This window comes from Ciona intestinalis, chromosome 14, assembly GCF_000224145.3.
Source record: "Ciona intestinalis chromosome 14, KH, whole genome shotgun sequence".
Taxonomy (NCBI): domain Eukaryota; kingdom Metazoa; phylum Chordata; class Ascidiacea; order Phlebobranchia; family Cionidae; genus Ciona; species Ciona intestinalis.
Window position 1 is genome coordinate 1,066,129 of NC_020179.2, and position 24,303 is coordinate 1,090,431.

The 24,303-nt window shown below is 35.8% G+C and overlaps 2 protein-coding genes and 1 long non-coding RNA gene across 4 annotated transcripts; 2 read left to right on the forward strand and 1 right to left on the reverse strand.

Moving 5' to 3' along the window:
• The first annotated feature begins 421 nt into the window (after nucleotides 1–421).
• On the forward strand, nucleotides 422–17,102 carry LOC100179064 (cGMP-dependent protein kinase 1-like). Of its 2 annotated transcripts, XM_009862424.3 has the most exons (18): nucleotides 422–527; nucleotides 4,595–4,974; nucleotides 5,989–6,112; nucleotides 6,341–6,434; nucleotides 6,934–7,035; nucleotides 7,631–7,855; nucleotides 8,352–8,552; nucleotides 9,406–9,570; nucleotides 9,978–10,199; nucleotides 10,712–10,772; nucleotides 10,852–10,985; nucleotides 11,350–11,464; nucleotides 11,777–11,886; nucleotides 14,115–14,308; nucleotides 14,440–14,646; nucleotides 15,207–15,322; nucleotides 15,848–16,011; nucleotides 16,316–17,102. In XM_009862424.3, the coding sequence occupies exons 2-18, from the start codon at nucleotides 4,764–4,766 to the stop codon at nucleotides 16,583–16,585; spliced, it is 2,715 nt and encodes a 904-aa protein (XP_009860726.3). In that variant the 5' UTR covers nucleotides 422–527; nucleotides 4,595–4,763; the 3' UTR covers nucleotides 16,586–17,102. The 2 variants fall into 2 exon arrangements, with proteins under 2 accessions (XP_009860726.3, XP_026693239.1); XM_026837438.1 differs by lacking the exons at nucleotides 422–527; nucleotides 4,595–4,974 and adding an exon at nucleotides 5,084–5,378.
• LOC100181404 lies at nucleotides 17,063–24,303 on the reverse strand. Its single transcript, XM_002121278.4, has 10 exons — nucleotides 24,084–24,303; nucleotides 23,527–23,657; nucleotides 22,955–23,050; nucleotides 22,817–22,897; nucleotides 21,926–22,101; nucleotides 21,490–21,632; nucleotides 18,429–18,551; nucleotides 18,111–18,230; nucleotides 17,973–18,038; nucleotides 17,063–17,813 (listed from the first exon to the last, which is right to left on the reverse strand). The coding sequence occupies exons 1-10, from the start codon at nucleotides 24,177–24,179 to the stop codon at nucleotides 17,649–17,651; spliced, it is 1,197 nt and encodes a 398-aa protein (XP_002121314.1). The 5' UTR covers nucleotides 24,180–24,303; the 3' UTR covers nucleotides 17,063–17,648.
• Nucleotides 20,468–22,137, forward strand: LOC108950098. The gene is made up of 2 exons (XR_003396537.1): nucleotides 20,468–20,770; nucleotides 21,504–22,137. It is a non-coding gene; the product is annotated as an uncharacterized LOC108950098 (long non-coding RNA).

Sequence of the window (24,303 nt, forward strand, 5' to 3'; positions counted from 1 at the left end):
CAGTAGTAAATTGATGTTAACTATACTGCAGTCTCATAATAAATGTAAACATATCGGCAGATGTTGGTTTTAAACACAATTCTGCCATTGCAGCATTAGTTCATTCGAAGTGCGGATTTCTGCGTCTGAAGATTACTTATTAGATTCCACGTGTACAGCGCCGGCGGAAAACGCTGATTAAAAGTGCCGCAAACTATTCAGGAACTCGCTTTTTTGAGGCGCAATTAACGGCCTTTGCTGCGAAGTGTTTCACAAGGTTTACATTGTATTGTATGTACAGCAGGCTAAATGACAGATAGAGATGTAGATACAGTTTTGTACGCATTTAAATTTAAATGCTGTTTAAGGGTTAAAGTGTAGTAGGTTTTAGGTTAGAAGGTATAGCAAGTTTTAGGTACAATGTTTGGCTGTATGGCGGGATTGGTTATTGTTACTACTACCTTTGGACGAATTGGAACATGGGACGTTTTCTTTCACTAAGAAAGCTTTGTGGTCCACATTTCGCTTTTACAATGTTTGAACTAACGGTAAGTAGAAAATTGAACCTTTAAATTAAAACTTTTTATCTTTGCGAGTGTTGGAACAACTAACGTGTTATAACAAGGTGTATACCTTATTAATGCATTTTGTGTGGTGGTTTTGTGTATCTCGTGGGCGTGGCTGTGGAATCCTGCGTATGCGATTTGTATCCTGCGCCGTGGCTCAGTGGTTAGGTGGTTGTTCTGTAACTAAAGGATACCGGGTTCGATTCTTGACGTTGTGACAAGTAGGCGAATGTGTCATTAAACAAACGTAGGGTTTACGTCGCAAAGCGGCGCTAACGAGCCGATGTTTTGGAGTTAAATTTGTAAACGGCGCCGTGACATAGTTGGTTAGCACACCTGCCTCTAACCAAAAAGTAATAGGTTCGAGGCTTGTCGTTGCTACCATTGTCGGCGTATGTGTTCTTGGGCAAGACACTAAACGGCAATTGCCCCATTCCACTGTTCACTGATGGGTCGTTATCTAGCCCGCGAAGATAAAGCGAGGTACATTCATAAATTCATTTCAATGTAGTTTTAGATTGATATCTATATCGCTAACATTGTCGACCTTTAAAAACCTTGCGCTGGACATTGTTATGATAAAGATGGCAATGTCGATTGTGGGTAACCGCGTCGTTAAGCCTAAGTGTATAGCATTGTCGATAAACGTGTTATGAGTTTAGATTGTGTTTTGTCTGAATGTTTTGCTCTTATAGTACCGGTGCTTAAATCAACAGTATCCGAATTTTAGTGTAAAATTAAGTTCAGAGTGTTGAATACGTTTTGTTGAATGTTTGGTCTAACTTACGCCTATTATGTATAAGTTTACTTTTTCGGAAAACGTAAGTTATTGTAACAAAGTAATTCGCTTTGATCGTCCGATAGGAGTAGAATACACGAAAAGCAGAGCCCGCCAAAAATATTTTTTAGTAATCATAAAACTTAAAATCCACTGTTATAAACTGTAAGGTAGTGGTTTCAGTAGCTTTTGCAACTTTCACGATATTGTGTTGGGCTTTTTGTTGGTTGTTTTTATGTTTGGAGATAAGTGCACTTTACTTGATGGATAACCAGCGGACAAGTATTAAAGCTGTGCCTTACAATTTAGTGGCTTTCATGTGGTGTAGAGACTATAAGAGACATCGTCAAATAACATCAAACTACAGATATAGGAACCGGCTGCAGTCTGTATTTTGAAAATATTCTAGTTGAATGTTAAGTTAATGAATTATATGGTACTGTGGGGGAAAATAGGATATCGTTAGTAGATAGTATACCATATTTCTTAATCGTGTTTTTATCAATTACCAACGCTCTTTTGGAGTCGAGAGGATACGGTTATATAATTCTGTAAATATTCTTTATTCACTACCAAATGGGACGAGAAAAGAATCAAAACGTTTTCTATCTTACCCCACTTTACAATAAGCGTAATACTTCGGGTCATTAGTACTGAATAAGGCGGGTCTATTATGTATTGCTATTTCACACTGTAGGCCTCGCAATATGCGTTTAAATTTAAAAGGTGACAAATGATGACAGGTAAATGCTTGTTATTTTAGCAAAAAAACTTTAAGAGCTTCTTTTCTGTAGGAATTTTGATTAAGCACGTCTTGGTTGGAGAATGGCTTACAAAAACATTTGATATATTTTGTAGGCTATATGTGTTTGCAGTACGAAATATAGTAGGTTAGAGTAAAATGGTCTAGATTTCTTTTTATTTTATCGTCATATTTGGTAGTATATAAATATTAATTCCAAAACTATATAATGTATCATTACGACTAAGAGTGTTGTTAGTTGGTAAAATACGATTTAAAATAGGTGATTTTGGTATTATTAAGGCAACCATCTTACCCCACAGTACTATATCGATTTTTAAGCCGCGGCCGAGTCGGTTTACTCGAACTTATAGTAAATAATAGGGTATAAGTTAAGCGTTAATGCAGTTGTGTATATAAAGGTATTAGCATATATTAAGCCGCTTAAAAGCAATTAAAGGTTAATAGGCCCTTTAAACATATCGATGTTTTGATGAAAAATGGGACTTTATTCAGCAAAATGTAACTTTATTTATATGTTGACAGAAACAAGTACAGAATGTTGTATTATTTTGCCCCATACCATGATTATACTAGGTATGAAAGATACCCTTAACATATAATATCCATATATATCCTGATCGTGTTTTTAACAATTACCAAGGTGCTTTTAGAGCCGTGCCTTGGGGATACGGATATTTAGTTCGTAAAATATGCTTTGGTAACTCAAAAATAAGACTATAAAATAAAATAAAATCATAGACAATTTTACCGCATTTTACTATACTGGTTTGCTACATGTAAGTTAAGTGTAAATGCAGACATCGGTATGCTATATATGCGCACAGCAGTCAAGTTCAAACGATTGGTAGGGCAAATAAACAACTTTGAACTCAATGTAAATGTAGTGATAATAGATAAATGAATACTAATCCTTTCTATATATTAAAATGTCAAGTAAATTTTTTTATATTAAACTCCTGTAATACTGTGTATATACATAGAGTTTTTTACTTTATTTGTGATTGCTGGTGTCTTTTATGTCCGAATTCAATATAAGCTCAGTTATGAAAACAGGATGTTAGTATAGTATAGTAGGGTGGGGGAGACGGGACATCTTTTTTATATCCAAATATCCTGATCGTGTTTTAAAGAATTACCAACGGTCTATATGGGAGTCGTGGGGATACGGTTTTATAATTCTTTGAATGTTCTTTGTTTACTACCAAATTTAACGAGAAAATATAATGAAAATCTGTCCAATCTTTCCCTATTCTATTCCATATATCATTATACTATTTGTATATTTTTTTGGAATATTGTTTATAGCTTATACAACGCTTTGAGTAATAATTGTGTATTGTGAAGTGAATTGTGGCGGAAACTGTAATGAAATATGCATTAGCGCATAAGTAAATGCAATTTTTCCGACAGCTTTTTCATTACTTTTTGTTTGTTAAGGGTATGACTGAATCGGTTATATTACAAAGGGACTTGATTTGGTTTCTAAAGAATGATGCATTATTTATGCAGGCGCTTTAGCTATAAAACGAATTCCGTGTAAAAGCTGCCGACGTTTCTATAAAGGGAGTTAAATATATCGTTAAGCTCGTTCAGAATATCCAAAATTTATTCAGCTTGTGTTTTGAGGTGTGTCAGGTTTTGTTCTTTTCCGAGAACGTTAGTTGCAAATATTGACTGCGTAAAATTAATTTAAACGCTTAAAGCTGGTTTGGTTTCGCTTTGTGTATAACCAAGGTGCAAATTTGCTTGTTAAAAATAGACTAGTTCTTTGTGATCGCCGCGTGAGTTTGAAAAATATTTTCCTTTCGATGTTGAAAAAGAGGCGGGACTTATAAAACCGTATCTTTTGCCCCACGCATTTTGCGATTATAAGCGTGGTTAGAGAATAGATAACCACCTCAACGAATAGTCGCAACTTTTAGAGATTTGGTTTTTAGAGAACAGAGGTACAAGCAACGACTGTATTAGTTTGCTTTTTTTGGTTATTTTAGAAAATTTTCCGATTAAACTGCGTTCGCCAAGAAGAAGAGTTCGTTTAAAATTTATAAGTTAAAAAATGCTGCAAATTAAGTGTGTTTTTTTGTAATTTGTTTTTAATTGGTATCGTTATCTATTTGAATAACTGTGTTTTGGGTGGCGGTTCGCAAATGCATGTTTAGAACACTGTGTTTATAGATGTAGTAGGGTGGGACACCTTTTCATTCTATGTTCTTGTCTTATTTAAGATAGTAAACAATGAACATTCGAATAATTATAAAATCGTATCCTCACGACTTCTATGGAAGGTTGTTAATTGTTTAAAACAGGATTAGGATATTTAGAATTTATGTGCTAAAGGTGTCCCATATTACCCCACAGTACTAAATCTTAATTAGCGAGTTGCAAGTTCCCGGACTGACTGGGCTTTTGATTTTCATTTGATTGGTTAACTAATAGAACCAGTTTATAGCTAAAGCTTATTGGACTGGTATAAATAATAATAATAATTACTTTTTCTTTTCGTAGGTCGAAAAGTTTGCCTCGCGAGAGAATTCTATTCTGCCAGCTAAGTTAGGTAAACTCTACGGTGTTGTCTCTGGCGCATATCAATTGAATATGCGGGGTTCCGTTGCTCTGAAATCACCAATCCAAACCTGACAAATATTTGCTACGAACACACAATAGAATCAGCAAAATGGGCATCGCTGGTTCTACTGCCCGTGACAGTTCTCAGTCCAAAACCGCTAAAACGGCTGCTCGTTCCGGCCAGTCGCTTATAGTCGTTAATCACTCGAAGAAAACAAGGAATACAGCTGATGTTGAGAAAAGAAAGACAACTAAAGCAATTTACGACATGGGTACGCGAGCTGCGAAGGAAAAAGTAAAACAAGAGAGCGCAAACAACGGTTGGTAAATATATTTTACAATGTTTGCTTCACTAAATGCCATAGTGTGTTTTTGACGCAATACCTTGATAATAAGAATTTTAAACTACGTTTTGTTATTATAGGAAACTGTGTTATCAGCTACCTCCGTTACTGAAAAGCCATAAAATTCTTTTTACTTTGTGCTTGCTTCTGCACCTTTTTTATTCTCGACTCGCTTGTAAAAGTCTGCCTCAACGTTGTTCAGTATATACTACTGAGCAACTCGCGTATCGAAACAGACGTTTACGGTGCCATACTACAATAAGTCGCACTACAGTATTAATTCAGTCACCCAGAAAAGCGTTACACCAGTTCAAAGCTAGAGTTAGTTTCAGCGTATTTCGATAAAGCCTTTAAACTATTTCAGCGTTCTCTTATTTCAGGCATGTATAGTTCATGTTGTTTACAATTTTAATTGCCTTTTGTTTAGCTATGATTTAGGAGAGTGTTGGCCATATTTGTTTTCACAGTATTATTTTAGCATTAATTTGTTTATTTATTTAATATTTTTGTTTTATTTGAACCGAATATAAGTTATGTTTAAAGTGTAGTATAAGGTTATGGAATACATGAAAGAGTAAGAATATAATAGAGTTCGTAACCGTTTAAATATTTGCGTTAAGCAACCAAGTTTTACGCTCAAACGAGTACCGCTTACATTTGAAATAAAAGCAGACATATTCAATTTCAAACTCACAATTTCTTAAAAGTTGTGGTACGGTAAATCTATTTAGTGTTAAATTTTAATGTATAGTAGGATGGGGAAAGACGAGATATTTATCACATAATTCCTAAGTATTTTGATGTGTTTTAAACAATTAACAAAGGTATACGGTTTTATAATTCCCTAAAAGTTCTTTTTTTACTACCAAATATGAAACGAAAAACTTAAATGATAAAAGGTTCCGTCTTTCCCATCCCACTAAATAAAAATTTGACTACAGTTCCCCATGTAAATTTATGCATTAAAAAAATTCTCTATTTTGTTTACAGATGAGGCGTTGGTCAACGCGATGAACGCGGATGAGAAACACATGGCGCAATGGCGGCTGCAGATGACGGCGTTAGTTGATAAGCTACAGAAAGAAATCGTTGACAAAGATGCGAAAATAAGCAGGTGAAATAACGTCTATGCAATTCATATTGATTAATGGATTTTTCGATTTTCTGCAATAAAACATCTCTTCACCTTTGCCTGAATTTGTATATATAGCTTTTAAAGCTCTATTTTGATTGGGAAAATGCGATTTCTTTGGAAATATTTGTGTAGTTCCAGTATTTATAATGAGGGGTTTAGAATAATATTTTGCTAATGCATAATTCTCATGCGTTTTCTTTATTTTAGACTCGCGGACCAAGCGAGAGAAGCTGCGGACCGATATAATTCTTTGTCCCATCCGATCGAACAAAGCCGTGATGACGTAATACAAACTCTGAAGGTAAAAGCGTCTGGTTTTGACAACGTTTGCATTTCACTTTTATTGCGACATTAAATTACGCTATCTGACATAACACGCAGCTTTTTGCCGCCGAAGATAACGGGCTTTTCCATGCGTGTTAATTAATTAAGTTTAAAAAGTACGTGAGGTTGTGCGTCATTAAGTAAACATTTTTTTAAATCTCAATTAGATTTTAGTTTATTTGTTTGTTTTGTTATAAATTGGTGTTAAATCTCAACGCTTTTTGAAAGCGTATTATGATATAGTAGTGTGGGGGAAATAGGGCACGTTTTAATTCTATTTTGCCGTCCCATTTGGTAGTAAACAAAAAACATTCAAAGAATTATAAAACCGTATCCTCACGAATCCCATATGCCGTTGTCAATTGTTTAAAACACGATCAGAAATTCATGATCTTTGGATATTATGCGAAGGTGTCCCATCTTTCCCCCACCCTACTATCTACTTTAAAATTAAGTCATATAACATATACCCATAGGCGCGATTAAAGGTTCACGAAGAAAGAATTAAAGAAAAAGAAGCTGTTATAAGATCCCTGCAGCGACAACTAATGCAATCAAGAAATGATAAAGAATCGCAGGTAATTATTGTATTTTTGCAATTTTTAACACTACACTCGTTATTTTGCGTACCGGTTTGTTGGAAAAAAAACATTAGTATACTGTGGGGTAAGATATACCTAATGGTATACTGGGCATGGTGTGTTTATCCTAATCGTATACTGTGGGGTAAAACACATACACACGCTGCTCTATATCGTACACATGCAGAATAGATAGGACATTTTAAGTGGTGGTTTTACATGGGTGTTGTTACACACGTAATACAAGGTAGCCCAATACGCATATAATACTCTTTTCGTTACCGATCTGTAGTGTGGTAAGAGCGGTGTCTTTTAACCATAGGATTCTACCACCATAGTGGTGTATATGTCTTTAGGAAAGGCACTTGACTGTAATTGCACCAACCTAGCGGTCCCTAATGAGTTTCCAAATTGTCAGTCATACAAAAATGAAAAACACATTATCCACAAAGTAACATAAACAAGGGGTAACACTTAAGAGGTGTATGAAATATAGCACGTTTTTTTTATCTTAAGTTGGTGAACAAAAGTATTTTTCCACCGTTTTGGAAATATTTTCTTAAACAACACATCAGTGACCAATTTCTCACAGGTTTCAGTTGTAAAAGACACAGTTGAGATGGTTATTCGCGAAAAAGATTCCGAAATCCGACGCCTTAAAGCTCTATGGGGAACCAGTGACCAAATTGACCAAGTTGATGGCCTTAACAATGATGAAGTCAACAAAGCAACGAAGCTACTGAATACGAATGATCCAAACTCTAATACAAGATTTGGAATATCGGCGGAAAACAGATCATCAAATAAAAGTCTACATGTAAGTTAGTTTATTTTGTATTGTAATCTGACATTCATGCGGCATAACGCTTAAAAAGGTTTTTTTTAACAGATGTTTTCTAAACGAATTTAATTAAAAAACATTACTTTTTGTAACATTTAAAGGGGAAACATTTAAAACAGATTACCAGCAGCCCTAAAAGCGACTCTGGTATAAAGAACCACAGTATTATTGAATAACATAACAGTTTTTAACGCTGCAAATTAAGAAATATTAGAACAGGAAATAATATAATCGGGTTCCATACAATAAAACAACATTACAAAAAAATAATAAGCCACAAAGTCACTTTTGTGCTAAATCGTATAAGCGGGTACAAGGTGTATGCAACAGAATACTCGCGTGTTATAACGACCATCGTAGCCTGGCACACGGGCATAAGTTAACTACATTCAATATTTCCTATGCATACGATTCTGGATCAATTTTTCAATTAAAATAGTTTCAATTAAATATATGAAATACTTTTTTCCAGGTCGAAGCTGTACCGAAAACTGGCACGCAAGTTGCTCAAATAAAGCGAGCCCTGAACTCCAACGTATTTTTAAAAGGCCTTGATGCAAACCAAGTTGAACAGCTCATGGACTGCATGTCTTTGCAAACAGTTTCGGCTGGTAGCGAAATAATAGCAGAGGGAGAGTACGGTACACATATGTACGTGCTCGACAAAGGCCAGGTAAAATGTGTACATTTATACGTAAATACCGAACCTATATTATAGGACATTCAAATAGAATTTAACAAATGATATGAACTTTACAACTGGTCAAATATGAATCCGTTTGATCACAACTAAGTGTTTGATATCGTATTTGCGGTTTATCAGCCACGCATGTTGTTTGATAATTTTCTTTCAGTAGATTCGACCCTTACGTGTTTTATTTACCGATTGTTGTTTTGTTGCTAACTCCATTCCGTTGTTTTAATCAATTTAAACTTCGCTATCGTTTTCGGATATATAAATATAAACGTATCTTGCGTTATGTTACATCGACAAAATCTCATACACCCACTATACTTTATATTGTTTGGAAAATACGGGGCACCTTTAGCACATCATTTATAAATATCCTGATCGTGTTTTAAACAATTAACAACTAAACAATTAACAAATTAACAATTTATAGGAATTGTAAGGATACGGTTTTATAATTCTTTGAATTATCTTTGTTTACCAAATCATACCAGAAAATAGAATAAAAAGGTGTCCTATCTTCCCCCACCCTACTATACAACTTATCTGGTATAAACCAAATCCTAATACTTTTTTTCTAGCTTATACACGATGTTAGATTATTGTACGGTGGGGTAAGATGGAATACTGTTAGCACCCAAATACCATATTTACTGATCGAGTTTAAAACAACTAACAATACGATTTATACTTGCAGGCCTGCGGTTATATAATTCTATAAATATACTTTTATTTACTGTGCCAAATGGGACAAAATAGTAAAAGCGTGTCCCGTATTACCTCACCGTACTAAATTCATTGAATGCTCAAATGTTGCATCGTTTTTTTTTTTCAGGTTGAAGTTTACCATAAGAGGAGCGGCGAACGAAGCCATGTAATTGACTTAAACCCTGGAACCGTATTTGGGGAGTTAGCTATTCTGTACAACTGCAAGCGTACAGCATACGTGGAGGCGAAAACCGACGTCACTATATGGTCGATAGACAGGCAACTGTTTCAGGTGAAAATATGGTGACAATCTTCACTGTTATAAAATATTTTAAATGAGGTATATACTGTAATATAATGTATAATCGAATGTAGATTTAATGTGGAAATACAAAGTATTTCTGGTAATTTACTTGCTTTAAGTGTTATAGCCTGATTAGGGGGTTTTGGGTATTATTTCTAAACGTTATTACGTAAGCTTAATTAAAAAAAGCTAATCATATATTTTTCAATTCGTTTAAATTTATTGGCGGAGTAGAGTTAAGGGGTTATAATCTTTGACTGCATTTGTAATGTAAACAGTATAGAATTACCATTAAACGCGCAAACTGCCACATGTGAGAAATTAAAACCTATACATGCATGCCATTTTTGTATAAAAACCAAAAATAACATTCTTAATATTTTACATTTTTACAGACAGTGGTAAAGAAAAGCGGACAATCAAAACGGGACGAATACGTAAGACTTCTACGGACAGTGGATCGCCTTAAGTCCTTGTCGGAAAACAAACTTCTGCGGATTGCTGACTGTTTGGAGCAAACCACTTTTCGTATGGGCGATTACATTATACGGCAAGGCGATTCAGGAGATACTTTTTATGTCATTCAAGAGGGTAGTGTGAAAGTTACGCAAAACAAGGTAAATGAATGGATAAACGAATGAATAGATAAGTGAATGGCACTTTTTCCACATTACGGACAACCACAGACAACTGTCTTTTTTTCGGTGCTTTTGTATGGCTCAAAATTTAGACAACCCATTATACAGTTACCATTGGGTGGGAGCAAGAACTGTTAACGTGTATTGTTTATACACGTAAAAATCGGTGGCTCAGTCTAACTAAATCTGGAATATCGAGTAGTTTTGTATAGGGCCTGTTTTACCGTTATAAATCAGTTTATCTATATTAAAATAGTAGCATTGATAAAAAAAACACCAAAAAATTAGTAAATGAAAAAAAACTGCCCTAAATGCCATTTTAATTTTTATATTCGATTCTTAAAGATTCGAAATACTGTATTGTGCACCTCTAATGTACATAATAATACGTTATTTTATTCTACCAATCGTTCATACACCTTTATTTATATTTAGTTAAAAACAGGAAAATGCAATAATAATAACTTTTAAACGTTTTCAAAACCACACAGACCGGATTCTTCAATAAAATGAAATCTCGAGAGGAAGACTTCCTTTGCAACATGGAAAAAGGTATAAACCCAATTCAACTCTTATAACTACAATCTTATCCGTAACCGCAGTTTTATATAACGCCCATATATCAATCCAGGTGAATACTTCGGGGAACGAGCCTTGTTGACTGAAGATAAGCGAGCAGCGAACGTGATCGCCGACTCTGACGTCGTAACGCTACTTATGCTGGATCGGCAAGCGTTCAGTTCTCTGATAGGATCTCTCGCAGAGGTAGGCTGAACGAAAGAATGATTGTAACTTATTTAACCTTCGGAGTCCGTTAAGGATAGTTGTTTTAACACTATGGTTCTTCTCTATACACCTCAAGCCCGCTTTGGAGTTATGACATATTACAACATATCATATTTTTGAACTTTATTTTTTAATATATGATTGGCAACTTAAACAATTTATAAGTAACCATCACTGGTTAAAGCAACTTCCGATAACTGTCGTACCCAAGAAAAAATACTCCAAAATAGTAGCAGCATCGAGCCTTGTTCTCATACCACCTGAACTAGAAACTAACCACTGTGGCTATACTGTGGAAGGTCAAGCTTTTTAAGGTAAACACATTATTTTGATTTTTTTCCAGGTCGGAAAAACTCCGTCGGTTCCGCAACTTCCACTTGAATCTGAAGATCCTTCTCATCTCGATGAAACGGATGGAAGACTTAGAGAACTGGCAGTTGTTCCTGAAGAAGACGAAGGTATATATATATTCAATTGTAAAATAACTGCATTAGTTTATAATAAACGTATGTGTGTTTTAGTATCTAACACTTCACGCATATGTTTTAGTATATCTATTATTTCTACGTCAAGCCCCAATTTAAAAACCGTAAAATTAAACCCTTTAAAAACCCTAAAACATCTTTTTTAATTATTGGGTTTGGTTTTACGGAATGTCACCAGTCTAAAAAGGTTGAAACAAGCACCTTCGAAAGCCGAATGCTTTACACATACAGTATATTTTTTGAGTTATAACCCATTTATATAACTAATTATTGTTAATTCTATAGAGCATGTACTAAGTGAAGGGAACCATCTTGCTCCAAAAGTAACAATCGTTACCCGCCTTAGCGGAGCAACGGAGTCGGTATTAAAACGAACGAAACTTGAAGACTTAAAAGTACGTTTACATATTTTGTTAAGTTATACGGTAGCGCAATTCTTCATAGGCTATTCTGTAGGCCAGTTTGTGCTACAGGGCTGTATACTGCTTTTTTGTGCAAGTACAGGTTTTTGTTGTTGGTACATTAACCGATGTTTTTTATTTAAGAACTCGGTGTGAATGTTATCTTTAAATAACACGAGTGTTATACATGGGACAAAATATGACATATATTTATTCCCCTTTTCTCTTTTAATTCAGTAGTAAACAACGATTATATGTATTATATAGCCCTATCCCCGCTACTCTTTAACAAGGCTTTGTTAATTGCTAAAAACAGGATCAGAAAATTTAGGTGTAAAGTGTTATGTTAGTGCTGAAATTCAATCTTATCCCACAGTACTGTAAGTGTGTGGGTCTCAGAGTAAACATACCAATAGTTTTTCAATTACTTAAATAACAAAGCGTCAAGTGCGGTTTTACTTATAATCTCACCCTTGAACTAAATATCGACCGACCTTAATCTAAAAATCGATGTGGTTTATAGGGTTACACACAAACTTGTAAACCTAATAGTTGCCCATATGTGTTATTAAGAAGTTCAAATTTAATGGGTGCGATGTAAATGGCCTTGAAATATTGTATGGGATGTGTTTTGTATCCTGGTATATAAATTAGGCGTATGAGTGGCAAAGTTTGCGGTGAAATATACTAATCTATTTATAGTAGGGTAGGGGAAGATGGAGCATCTTTTCAGGCTATTTTCTCATCCCATTTGGTAGTAAACAAAGAAAATTGAAAGAATTATAAAATCGTATTCTCACGACTCCAATAAACCGTTCTTAACTGTTTAAAACATGATTAGGATATTTGAATACTATGTGGTAAAGGCGTCCCATCTTCCCCCACCCCACTATATTGCTTATATTGTAACTAACTGACCTTTGGATGTTTGGGTAAAAGACCAACCCTGGCGTGAATCATAGGCTCCCTAGCGTACCTCGCTTAAACATAAAAAGTAGAATATAGGATGGTGGAGGGAGGCGGGACAAAATGTATATTTATATAAAGACATTAATTGTTTAAAACATAATATCCAAATATTCATGTTTTAAACAATTAAAAACGGACTATGAGGGTCCCGAGAATACAGTTTTATATTTCTTTAAATGTTTTTTCTTTACTACCAAATGGGACGTAAAAATAAAATGAAAAGGTGTCTTACCTTTCCCACTTTACAATAATTAGGCACCTATAAATTTACGCTAATTGGTCTATGTGTCCGACTTGATAGTCCGCTATGAATATGTTCATTGTTAAATAGAGTCAAGTGTTTCTTTCACGGTCATTGTCCATAAACTATTCTGTCAACAGTGGTAAGTGGTCCGTAAGTTTATTGACACTGCGTTTTCAGCACAGTATGCAGTAAATCGGCTTAACGCTGTCCCCACTCAGTGTTGGGTATGACATGAACTATGGCTAAGTTTGTTAAACTTACTTATCCTAAGTGGCCCTTAACTCGCTGGCAAACGTTTGTCCAAATTTATAAATCTACTCAACTTGCGCACTATTTTATTACCCTGTGGTAGCATGATGCTGATGGGGTAAAATGAAATATTTTTTCGCCCTATTTGATAGTAAACAAGGTATCAAAATTTTAAAACCGTTGCAAAGGTCGTTAATTGTCTAAAACACGATCAGGAAATATAACCTACCTGATCCAAACGCTGCGTGGACGAGGTAAAGCGAATGTTTATTAACAAATAGAGCAGTGCGCTATCATTTAGTGCTTGATCCGAGCGTAGAGACCCGTAACCACAAACGTTTTTGATGTTGGTTGCTTACGTTTTACCAGATACCGCGGTTAAACAATGCTATCTTTTGTAAAATTATCTCTATTTTTCACTTTGAATTTTTTTATTTTTCTGTTTTGGGATAAATAAACAAAGGGTGTATGGTATGTTTAGGTAAGATAATCTATGTTTATTGTTTTGTTTCTCTTTTATCATTCTCCTATTTTGTAATAAACAAAAAATGTTTACCAAATTGTATAACCGTATTCTAACGATCGTATAAGAGACACGATCAGTAAAAACAGAATATTACGTGCCAACGGTACCCATCTTACTCACAGAAATAATTTACGTTGATATTGAGCTAGACGATAAGCATAAAACTTACTTTTTGATTCTTAGCAATAGAAACGTAGTTATACGAGTTAATCGAGTAATTTGATATTTTTGCAGGTCATTCGTATTTTGGGCCAAGGCGGCTTCGGTTGTGTAAAGTTAGTACAGGTTCCCGGTCTTTCGAATTGCGCTTTTGCGCTAAAGGCGATCAGACAAGCAAAGATAGTAAAGACTGGACAACAGCAACATGTCCTTGCAGAGAAAAACATCATGCTCGCTGCCAAGTCGCCATTTATTGCAAGGCTATACAGGTATACAAGTTCTGCGCATGATACGTGACATAAACGTGTTTTAACGACTGTCGTTTTATCGAAAACCATATTTTTCCATAATTATTAATTTTCGCAACCCTTATTGAACGTTAATATTATGAATATTATAGGACCTACAAAGACAGCAGTCGAATCTACATGCTCATGGATGCTTACCTCGGGGGTGAAATGTACGGTGTATTGAAACGCATGGGATCGCTGGATGAAACAGCAGCTAGATTCTGCGCAGGCTGTGTACTGGAGGCTCTCAGCTATTTACATGAACGAGGCATCGTGTACAGGGATTTAAAACCCGAAAACCTGATGCTGGACCACAGGTAAAATCACTTCAATTTTGAGTAAATTGAAATATAACTGTGGTCGAAGATGGGGTAGCGTTTGCACCGAAATCACACATTTTCTGATTCATTTTCTAGACCACAGGTAAAAACTAATTTTAGGCAAATTGGGATACTGTACAATTTTTACCGGACCTTTTCAATAATGTTTGATATAATAGGTTGGGGTAAAACGGGACATGCTTTCATTCTCTTTTCTTATCCCAGGTGATAGTAAACAAAGAATATTTACAGAATTATTCATAACCGTGGCCCCACGACTCTAAAAGAGCGTTGTTAATTGTTTAAAACACGACCTCGAAATACGGGTTTTAGTTTCTTACGATATCCCATCTTACCCCACTGTGAAATAGTGTAAAATTTAAAACTTATATTATTAGCTTTATATTCTGCATACATACAACACATTACAAGAATAATTAACAAGTATTAAAATAAGCTGCACAGCGCTAACGTTATTAAATTACACCACAGGTATTTAGCATTACATCCACTTAACGTTGTGAACATATCACTTTACGTTTTAATACACCACGCAGGGGTTACGTGAAACTTGTCGATTTTGGCTTTGCTAAACGGGTTCGATTTGGTTTCAAAACTTGGACGTTTTGCGGGACGCCTGAGTATTTTCCACCGGAAATATTAAGCAATGCAGGTGAGAACGTTTTTAGAGTGCCAGATATTTTCTGACTAACTAGATACCATATATAGTAGGGTGGGGGGAGATAGGACACCTTTATATTCTATTTCCTCGTCCCATTTGGTAGTAAACAAAAAACATTCAAAGTATTATAAAACCGTATTCTCGCGACTCCCATAGACCGTTGTTAATTGTTAAAAACGATCACGATGTTTGGATATTCAATACTAAAGGTGTCCCATCTTCCCCCATCTTATACTCTATAACAGAGCGGTTCGGGAAATATTGGATACACTAACGCTATATGCTAGAAGTTTTCGCACCGGTATAGTATATAGGTCAGGGTGAGCAGGCTTTTTGATATTATCTTATTACACTAAAGGGTTAACTTATTGGGTAATGGTCTATCATCGCATAAATCCTTGATCCAGTGGCGCGCTTTGCTGTATGACCTCACCCACATAAAAAGGGTTTGGTTTTAGCGCAGGCGTTCTAAGCTATGTAATATCACACTTGCAAGTTAACTTGTTTTTTTAAAAGGTCACGACTTTTCCGCTGACTACTGGTCGTACGGTATTTTGATTTACGAGCTCTTAACACGAACGACACCCTTTTTTGCTGGGGATGACATGACAGTGTACGAAGGCATCCTGGGCGGTATAGAAGGCGTCAAATTTTCAAAGCGGGTGAAACGTAGTGCTGAGGTGAGACCCTAAGTTAAGTGTGTCGGTAAATGATACCTTAGCAAGTTAATTAGCAGCAAGTAGGGCGAACTCGATCTAAAAACACTGGGGTTTATTTTCGTTTCAAACTATCAACAACCTACATTTGCAGTGAAAAATACAACAATTACTTATAGAGAGTTATATGCATGGAAATCGTGGGCAGACATGTGTATGAAATATTACACCCGTGGTATAACGACTACCATTTTTCTGCCTGCGAGAATATTTAACTATTATTCATTTATTTAGATTTGCATTTTTGTGATTATGACTTTTTTTCAAGCTTTTGATCCGAAACCTCTGCAAATTGGAGCCGAGGGACCGACTTGGTTACCAGAAAGGTGGGGTTAACGACATTCGAAAACACCGTTGGTTTCATGGCTTCGACTGGCAAGGCCTTCGTACGACCAGCATAAAATCGCCATTCAAAGTTCACATCAAGAATGCAGTGGACACGAATAATTTCGAGCCTTGTTTGGAAGAGCTTGCAGATGAAACTGACGACGCGGAGGTTCTTCGGGATGCAAATATGGTTTGGGCTGAATCGTTTTAAAAACTGCCTTGAATAGTTGACATTATGACAAGGTATTTTGAAAAAATTCATAGCGTCTATAGTAGGGCAGGGTATAGGCGGGGAACTTTTTCATTCTCTTTTTTTGTTTCATCTGGAAGCAAAGAATATTAACGGGATTATATAACGTAGCCCGCAGATTCTAAAAGATCGTTATTATTTGTTCAAAGCACGATCAGGAAGTATGGGATTAAAGTGCTGATAATATCATACCCCACAGTACTATAAATGCATTGCGAATTTGTATTGGTTCAAATGCGTTGTGTTTTTTTAATCCGTATGTACACAACGGTACATTTTAAGCACTTTGTAGTATAGCAAATCAAATCAAAAGTATTTTTCTTGAACCAGCATTTAATGTATTGTGTTTATTAAATACGTGGGAGTACCCTACTGCTAATTCCACATTTTAATGAGCCATTAATTTTTAGTATTTTGTTAAAGATCAAAAGTCGTATATATTCTCTGTTTGTATTTTTATTAAAAATGCACGTTAATCATATTCTAATTCACAGTGGACAGTTTACAAGCCGCAGAAGTTATACATATTTGCAGAAAAAGCAGAGTTAACCACAAATGCCCTAAGCAATACTACATACAGAAATTAAACAAACATATATAAAACATAAACCACTTAATTAAAGCATTAATGTATACAGGTGTACTGGGTTTTATAAACTAAACTACATTGAACAGTTAAATGCAAATGTAATTTATAACTGCGAACTGTAACACATGTTCACATTTTGATAGAATAACAAATATAAGCGCTAGCTAAATACATAAAGAAGCATAAGACCCGTTTAATATTATATAAGTAGGGTGGGGTAAGATGGGACGCCTTTAGCACAGAACGGCCAAATATCCTGATCGTGTTTTAAATTATTGACAGCGGTGTATGAAAGTCGTGAGGATACGGTTTTATAATTATTTGAATGTTTTTTGTTTGCTACCGAATGTGACAGGAAAATAGAACGATATAAGGTGTCCTATCTTTTCCCTACCCTCCTATATTATAAGACACAGTTTCTTTTGAATTCTTATTTCAAGAAAGGCAGTCCGGGCACTGGAGAATTCCTTTCTGCCTGCAAGTCGAGCACTTTAACTGCACAAATCTATTTTTCTTCTTGCTTTTTCTTCCTTTGCAAGAATGGCATATGACGTCGCCTGTACCTTCGCACGTGGGGCATTTTGAACGAATGTTGTATTTCTGTAGAAATTAATTACAGGATAAAACTTCCGTCATACTGACGCTTTGCTTCGCCTATTGTGATATATATTCGTCAATGCAAACATAGCTTTTATTATAACTGTCATCTCAAATAGGTTACGGGAAAAGTTGCGTTTACATATGTTTTCCAATACTTACGGGAAATTCTTGGAGACGAATTCTTAAATCGCCGCAATCACTCATGACTTGTAGTTCGCCTGCTCCCTGTAAAACAAGGTTTTCTGAAAACACCAGTTTAGGTATAGCAGTTCCTTAGGGGTGGAGCTTTTCACTTACCCCTATGTAAACGCCGTCTATATACACTCTTGGCATTTCTGGGAAAGGGTCTCCGAGTCCGAGTCCGAGTCTTTTGTATAACTCGTCTTTGTGTTCTTGTGAATTAAAAATATCCCTGTCCTGGGATAAAGAAAAAGAGAAGTTTAAATTTATTCCAATTTGGGATAATTAGGATTGAAAAAGACACCTTTGTTTGAAGTGCACCAAAAGTAAAATTAACAATATTTAAAAAGTAAATGAGATAAGCGTTTACAAAAGTTTTTGGGGGAAAAGTATCCTCTTTATACTACAATACTAAAAACTGTTTTATTTACTAACCTGAAATTTGACGCGGTACCCCTTCAGTATTTTACGGGCCTGCTCGCACTTTTGCGCCACCGAGCGATAAATTCCCAGACTAGTAGTGTAGACGATGATAGTTCCTTTGTCGTTTGGATCAATCTGGAGATAAAAGAATCTAACTTAGTTATCCTCACGTGGCGGAAAGAGCATAGTTGTTATAAAATGAGTGTTCTGTTTCATACACCTGGTTCACGCTTACCAGTTACTCCTGCGCAGTAGCTCAACTGATTAGCGCGCCTGTTTCTAACCAAGAAGTAAATAAAGAAATACCCCACAAACTACATACTAGGTAACTCGTAAGCTGGAACGAGGTGTATAAAATAGAAAATCCGAGTTATAACGACTGTAGTTTTTTCCGACCACGCAAGGATAAAGTAAGTTACGTTCATTCATTCATTGTAATACGTTGTGTCCCCGTCATGTACACTTAGGTTAAAACGCCACCAGGCGGTATTTAATAAGTCACGTGTTACACTTTGTTTTCTTAAAAATAAACGACCAAAAGTTACAACAAAATGGGGACGATGGTGGAAAAGATTTACTCTATAAAAGTATTTTCGTAGATTGTTTCAGTTGTACGTTTCTGAACTGACACTGCAAGAACAGATCGAAAAGCAGAGGTATAACAAATCGAACAACAGCAACGACAGACTGTCGAGATTGGCCTACAAAGAATGAAAACCAAAGCACAAATGGATTTACAAAGAACGCAGGTACAACTTAAGTGGAAAACCAAGCGAAACTTTTTCTAGCTGAAAAACTGAGTCGAGATACAATCACTTCGACTAAAGTGAGTACTATCCATTTTAAGCTTGTAAACCAACTACAGAACTATTGTTGGATTATGTGTCACGCTTCCATATATTCATAAATGCACATTCAATACCTGAAGAGAAAAATCAGAAAATGCCAAGTATTTCTGACCAACCAGTCTGTAACTACATACAAGCTTTTTTGAAACATAGCTGCACAACAAGAAGCATCCAAGGATATTAATTCACTTACCATAACAAAATATGATGAAAGAACATTATCACCCAAGAAAATTTAGTGTGCGTGAACAATTTAAGTTCTGGAGTGACATAAAAAGAAAACATGGGGAATCAATAAATGAACTAGCAGCAAGAATTCGACAGGCAGTCATGATTTTCCCTTAAATAAAGATCCCTTTGATGAAGCTCTATGCACTGAATTTATTTGCTCTGTTTAAAATGAAGCAGTGTTCAACAATATTCAAAATGCAGGACTTTTAAAAATCAACTTAGCAACAGAAGTTACAGAAGGAATCTGCTTAAACCAAATGTTCAAAAACAATTGCATTTAATAAAACGAGGTAACTAACTGCAGCTAGACCAATGCCAAACAGGAAATAACCTGTAAGGACTAAGGAGGGACCCACTGCCTGGCTACATCAATACACAATTACAAGATGCATGTGTAAGTTATGGAAAACCTGGAAACAGACCTAAAAATTGTTACCACTTAAAGGGCCTAAACACACCCCAAATGTACTTCGCTTTAATCGATAGAGTGTGTTTTTCTAATTCCAACGACACCTTACTTGTTTTAATCGGTTCTGTATAACCAAAGATATTCCAGCTCAAACACCGTAAAATTCAAAAAACTGATTTGAAAGTTGCGTGGCGAAAAAAATTGAGAAGTGTACTACCCACGTGACAAAATTGTTGAAGCGTGGCCGCTCTCATTCAGAAAGGCGAGAGGCAGTGTTTTCAGCGAAAAACGAGAGAACAAAAAAAACGCAAAAAAGCACAAAAAAAACGCAGGTTTCGCTTTTACGAATGAATCAGTCACGTGACTAGTACGTTCCTATGTCACAATCACGGAGCTCGTAGTAAAAAAAAGATAGCGCTAGAGATCACTGTTTGAGGACGAATATCTCCGCCTATACTGGACCAATTTTAATAAGCAAAGTATTTTTGGAATCAATAAAACGGTCGCTTTATGAATTTACCATAAAAAATAAAAATGACGTGGGGTGTGTTTAGGCCCTTTAAGAACCACTTCGATTTGTAATTAGTAGGTTTTCAAGAACATCTAGAAATTGCACGTTTAAGAAAATCTAAAGACAAAGGCAATTTCAACGAACAAAACAACAACGGTTACAACAGGGAATATTGTTTTTAAGTCAACATATGAGCAGGTGAATTTTGTTTTTCGGAAGAACAATGGGAAGAATTGGAAAGAGCTACAACAGATTTATAGGAAATACGAATCTGCATCTTATTATAAACTTCCAGTACTCAGAATTTTCTCTGCACAATGTACCAAAATAAGGCAGAAGAAAAATCCACCAACAGGTATGAACTTTGTTGTAACAGAAGTACCTGTATTAAACCTGATTGGACGTGAGGTATTCGACATATATTTGCCCATTGAAGCAATGTTTCCATTAAAACCAAGCAATATGGTAAACATAAGTTCAAAAGAAGAACTAAAATGTGCCAAATATTCTGCGTTGCAGCAATCCTGTGTACAAATATGTGAGGAGTTCAAGCAAGTATTTGAGAATGAGCTAGAATGCCTAAAAGATGTTCAACTTGACATTTAAGCGGGACTCTAGGCTCAATTTTTTCAAACCATGTCTTATCCTTTTTACAAGATGAAATAGTACAGGACGATGATGCAGCCATGTAGGTATATAGAAAAGGGTATAGAAACTTACAACAGTTTAATGATTACGGAACACCAGTAGTGCCGGTTAAAAGATTACAGTTTCAGGAAAGGCTACATCAGTACGTTTTTGCGGCGATTGCTCATTCACCGTGAATAAGCAGTTGGAAAACCATCTGCTTCCCATTCCACTCCCGGACGAAATGATGCAGAAACTGAGGGGGGATATGGCTTCACCAAAATAGATTTAGCTGATGTGTACAACCAAGTTAGACTCAGTAACGACAGTCAGCGGCAGTTTGCCGTAAGCACACACAGGGGGTGCTACTCAAAAAATGCTTAGCTTTTAGAATAAAATCATACTACAAAAATGGATATTTTATTTAAGACTTTTAACACCATCTACCTTTTCTTGTTCAGTTCCGAAGCTGAAATGTTGAATCCCGGCTCTCACTCTTGCTCTAACCCCCCGCACTTCCTCCAAACTGCTGCCAGCCAAGATGACGTTGTGGTCTCCAGTAAAAGCACCAGCCGCAGATGCCTTTTTTCCTGGATAACAAATTCAATTTAAAACATTAGCAACATAGCAAAGGAATCAAAAATATTATAAAAAAAAAGTTTTAATTCCCAATTTAAAGCCAACAACTCTTAATCTGAACGAAAATTAAGTGTCAATAAACCATGTTTTTTTCAACACCGTTTCTGAGACTTGAATATTACTCATAAACCAATAGCGAATTATTGGTAACAGAATATCAATTATTTTACAGTACACAAGAGATTTGAAATGACGCTTTAGTTTACAACGTTAATCGATAGACTTTTTTTCTATTCAAAAATACCTTTAAATGTGCATTCCAATTCATAATTAGCGTCAAAGTTTTTTTGATCTTCCCTCGTAATAATAAAGGAGGACTGATCGATCGTTTTTGGTTCAGTCTCTTCTACGTCATCGTCTTCACCATATTTGGGCAGAAGAGAAAACTCCTTATTGGCCCCCTTCACTTTTGTTTTTTCACTGGGAATGGGTCAAATTAAAAGAAATGTCATTATATTTTAATAATTCATAAATTAGACGATTAGTCTAAGGCATAAAAGGAGTCCAGGAGTGTTTTGTGCGTGGAATTAAATCGGATACTGGTCGCACATATACATAAGCGGCCTAGGTGTTGGGATAGTAGACCAAATCGTGCCTACATCTTAGATCTTCGATAAGGACTTTAACGAGATAGAATAAAATAGATAGTTCGATTTTGGCAAGTGAAACCGGCCCTGTATGTCTATAAAACTCTATAGGCGCGTTCACACACCGCCAAGGCTCGAGACACGATAATTTAGCTACGTTTGCCTGGTCCCTAAAGGCAGTCGCCACTTTAAATAAATAGCTGGTCTCTCTTTTGCTAAAATATGCGAACATCAGAAAAATAAAACCATTCTACATGGGTGGGGAATCACGGCGAGGCACACCAAGGGACCTGCTGGAATTTAGCCAAAGTTGAACTAATGTCGCAAGCTTATATTAAACTAGTGTGGTGGGGAAGATGGAACACCTTTTCATTCTACTTTCTTATCCCATTTGGTGGTAGACAAAGAACATAAATCCGTATCTTTGCGATTTTAAAAGAGCGTTGTTAATTGTTTAAAACTCGATCGGAATATTTGGTTATTATGTAGTTAGTGTGTCGCATCTTACCCTACAGTACCAAATGTTTTATACTAATATATTTACTCACTCAAACATTTTGCAAAATTGTTCGTAGTTCGTGTGGTCGAATGTCAATTCCTCGTCCGATTCATCCGAAAGCGAGTTACTTCTAAGAATGAACGTAAATTCAACCCCATTTCTATAAGTAACTGTATAATACCCTTACTGGTTACGATCCTCGCACTTTTCTTCGCTTGTCCAAAAGGCAGAATCGTCGGGTTCTTGTTTTGAAACCTCGATTGACACGGGTAGTAATTTAAACCTAAAAAGTGTGTTATATTTATAATAAACGATTGATTGAAGCTTATTTATCCTCGCGTGGCGGGTAACGGAAGTCGTTATAAAACGTTATAACACAGTTGTTCTGTTAGTTTGTCTCATCTATTACGAGTCACCAATCACCACAAATGTAACTTTGGTGGGTAACTTTTTATTATGTTTATCGGGGGATGTACAATTATAACAACCCATAACAACCACTGGGTTTCCATTGTGCCGGGGCCTCGGACAAAAATCAACTCTTTAAAAATGTGTTCTATATGCTACTGTAATGATGTGTTGTAATAATGTGAATCTAAGGTACTTTGCTGTTTTATGTTTTCATGGTGTTTTTTTTTTCGCGTAAACCGTTGTGTTTTTGAAATTCCATCGCATTGTTTTCATAAGCGACATTCGGTTTCCCTTGATGATGCGATCGCGAACCGAATTGTAATAAAAAGGAATTAAACGTAACATTACCTTGCGACCCTCCCGCTTTCTGATATCAGCTGAACAACTTCGTTATGTGAGGCGTCATGTACAGTTACTCCATTAACGCTGAAAATACAATCTCCCACTTGCATACCCGCCTCTTCTGCTGGGCTGGATGGCTATGTAGATTAAAAACACATATTAAATAAATTTTAAAGGTTTAAAAATTTAGGGTTGATAAGATGGAGCATGCTGTTTTCATATACTCCTTACTCGTAATTATGTAACCGGAACCCTACGACCCTGAACGAGCATTGTTAGTTGTTTAAAACACGATCACGAAATATGGATATTGTGTTTAGGGTTGTTCATCTTGCTCCACTGTACTATAAATACAGCTGAGCTGGAGAAGATGGGACACCTTTTTAATCTATTTTCTCGTCCCATTCAGTAGTAAACAAAGAACATTCAAAGAAATATGAACTATGTCCCTATGACTCTTATAGACCGTTGTTAATTATTTAAAACACGATCAGAAAATATGGATATTATATGTGCTATTGGCATCCATTTTTCTTCACAGTACTATATACAAGCCAATGTACCTTTACTCTTGCTATATAACATGGCGACTCTCCAGTGACCTGAACTCCCCACGGTTCGTTCTTCTGTCTTACCACGTCTACTGTTATACAATCCATTGCTTAGCGCTGAGAGAATTCATGCACCACACTTCAACTATACATACCAGAAGAATTCTTTCAATTTTACAATATTAACCTGCTGTTATTCACTGTAAAGATATATAAAAGTTGTAATATGTTG